Genomic DNA, 2,690 nt, shown 5'->3' with positions numbered 1-2,690 from the left:
CAGTGGCTTTGAATGCAACATTTTGTTCCCCGGTGGCTTTAACGCAGCATTTTGTTCCTCAGTGGATTCCACACATTTTTCTTAATTAACAAAGTGAAGTCAGTGAACACACCAATTTTTTAAATTGTAGTCAGCATACTTGTTCCATAGTGACTTTGAATGCAGAATTTTGGCTAACAGCCATACGTATGTTGTTTCATAATGACACTGAAGGCAACCTTTGGTTCATTAATGAGATTTTTGTTTATAAAAATAAAACAATAAATAAAAAAATAATAAATAAAAAGGCTTGGGGGTTTAAAGCGTTTTGGTTTATTGCTTCATTGTTTGCTGCACTTTATTCAACAATAGATTCTCTTCAGTACTCAGTAGGGGTTTTTGTTAAATATTTACAAAAAAACAAAACATTTTGCTTAGAAAAGACTTTACGCTTGGCTTGTTGTTCAGAAAGGACATTGAACATATCATTTTATGCAGTAGTCGTATTGAATGCAGCATTATGTTTCATAACGAAACGGAACCTGATGTTTTTTTTTTTATAATAACATTAAATCTGTTTGTTTGGTTTTTGACTTTATTTGTACTATTTTGTTTTAGAATGAAAGTGAAGACAACACTTTGGTACATAGATGCAGTGAACGCAGCATTTTGTTGGAGCTTAGAATTACAGACAGAAATCCAAATTATTATTAGAGGAAGGAAATTAAAGAAGTAATTTTTTTCAGTAATGACACTAAATGCATTGTTTAGCATCATGTGTTTGCTAACTTCCTGATGTTTCTCTTCTCTCTCAGTGCCAAGATGGCCGCTGGAAGCCCTTCCTGGTTAAGCCCCTCCCCTCCCAGCTCATGAAGCCCCTGCTGGTGTTTGTTAATCCAAAGAGCGGCGGGAATCAGGTAGTTTTTTCAAAAAAAGGCAACAAATAAATTTGTTAATAGAATAAATGTAAAAACAACCAAAGCTTGGATCGGAAGCTAGCAGCTGCTGCTGAAAAGGTGGCGTTTCCCATCTGCTGATGGAGATCCAGTCCTCAGAAGATGGGTCAGAAATGATGGCGATTTCACAGCTACCTGCTGACCACATCAGTGTCTCACATCCTAAGGGGCCGGGTTTGGTTGTCCTCGCTGCTGATCCCCTGTCTTCTTCTTCTTCAGGGTGCAAAGATCATCCAGTCGTTCATGTGGTACCTGAACCCTCGGCAGGTGTTTGACCTGACCAAAGGTGGACCCAGGGAGGGGTGAGAGCTGCTGAATGTTTATTACTCAGTCATTCCAGCCACCGTTTCCCCAGATTGTTCCAGTTTTCTTTTCCCAGCTTCATGATGTCTCCTGACTGTTGTCCCCCCCACCCCTGCAGGCTGGAGCTGTACTCCAAAGTTCCCAACCTGAGGATCCTGGCCTGTGGTGGCGACGGCACCGTGAGTGGGGCCCATGTTAAATAAATCATAGCTGGGCATCAGATGCTGTGGTTACATAACGTCTGTCTGTTCAGGTGGGGTGGATCCTGTCCGTGTTGGACCAGCTGAAGCTCCGCCCCCAGCCTCCGGTCGCCATCCTTCCTCTGGGGACGGGCAACGACCTGGCCAGGACTCTGAACTGGGGAGGGGTGAGTGTAACCTGGAGCTTGTTGTGTTTGCAGGGAATGAATGAAGCAGCTCTCCAGTCAACCTGCTGTACTCTTGCCTCAGGGCTACACGGACGAACCCATCACTAAGATCCTGTCCCACGTTGAGGACGGGAACGTCGTCCAGCTGGATCGATGGAACCTGAACGTGGAGGCCAACCCGGAGGCTCAACCCGAGGAGAGAGACGAGCAGCAGACCGACAAGGTCGGCACGGACTCCTGAGGGAAGATCTGGTTTGTAAAACATGAACCGGTTCTCTCTGACCATTGTCTGACCTGATCCCTCAGCTTCCGATTGACGTCTTCAACAACTACTTCAGCCTGGGCTTCGACGCCCACGTCACACTGGGCTTCCATGAATCCAGAGGTCAGTCAGGCCCACACCTGTTCTCTGTCATTCCAGGTGTCTGTTGCTGCTGGTTTTGGTCCAGGAAATGAAACGGTTTGGGTCAAGCTTCAGCTGGAAGACAGATGGGCTCTCACTCTGCGGAGCTGATGTGGCTGTAGAACAAGCCCGCATCATCAGGCCTCCGCAGCTGTGCTTGACCATTGGTCATTGACCATGGAACTCGAACAGGAAATGAACGAGAAAATCCATATTTCCAAAAGAAAACGCAGAAAACAGACAAAATGTCCCCTAAATGTCTTTCAGTAAATGAAGCTAGAGACGTGTGTAAATTAAAGCTGTAGTGGAGGATCTGTCGCTCCTTTGCTCTTACTCTGCATGCGTATTTCTGCTGTTTATGTCCTGTTAGCCTTGGCTGTAGCGCCACTGCTCTCACCATACATTATAAACATACCGAGAGTCTGGAAGCAGTTTTACACGTTTATGAGAAGAGGGAGAAGTTACTTTTTTACTTTCTTCTTTTTCAGACAAATTTAAAACTATAACACTAACTAGTTGTGGTTCTGAATAACATAAATGCATACATAAATAAATAAATAAATTGAGTTGGTTTATTTGTTATTTATCTCTAATTGTAGAGAGGACTCCTCCATGAAGAAATCAGTTTTCCTTCTCTGCCATAAAACACAAAAAGTCCTCCTAAAACTATGGATGCAGGATA

The 2,690-nt window shown here is 44.0% G+C and overlaps 1 protein-coding gene across 3 annotated transcripts in view; it reads left to right on the top strand.

Moving 5' to 3' along the window:
• Window positions 1-2,690, top strand: part of dgkz (diacylglycerol kinase, zeta) — a 100,160-nt gene that overhangs the window by 69,765 nt on the left and 27,705 nt on the right. For all 3 annotated transcript variants that reach the window (XM_015399048.1, XM_015399047.1, XM_015399050.1), the window contains exons 10-15: window positions 795-896; window positions 1,155-1,237; window positions 1,357-1,417; window positions 1,492-1,605; window positions 1,688-1,828; window positions 1,912-1,990. In XM_015399048.1, the coding sequence (XP_015254534.1) occupies window positions 795-896; window positions 1,155-1,237; window positions 1,357-1,417; window positions 1,492-1,605; window positions 1,688-1,828; window positions 1,912-1,990 (580 nt within the window). The remainder of the gene's footprint in view (window positions 1-794; window positions 897-1,154; window positions 1,238-1,356; window positions 1,418-1,491; window positions 1,606-1,687; window positions 1,829-1,911; window positions 1,991-2,690) is intronic.

The sequence above is a fragment of the Cyprinodon variegatus genome, unplaced genomic scaffold (genome assembly GCF_000732505.1).
Source record: "Cyprinodon variegatus isolate N-32 unplaced genomic scaffold, C_variegatus-1.0 Scaffold984, whole genome shotgun sequence".
Taxonomy (NCBI): Eukaryota; Metazoa; Chordata; class Actinopteri; order Cyprinodontiformes; family Cyprinodontidae; genus Cyprinodon; species Cyprinodon variegatus.
Note: the sequence above shows the minus strand (reverse complement) of the source record. Positions and strands in the feature narration are given on the sequence as shown.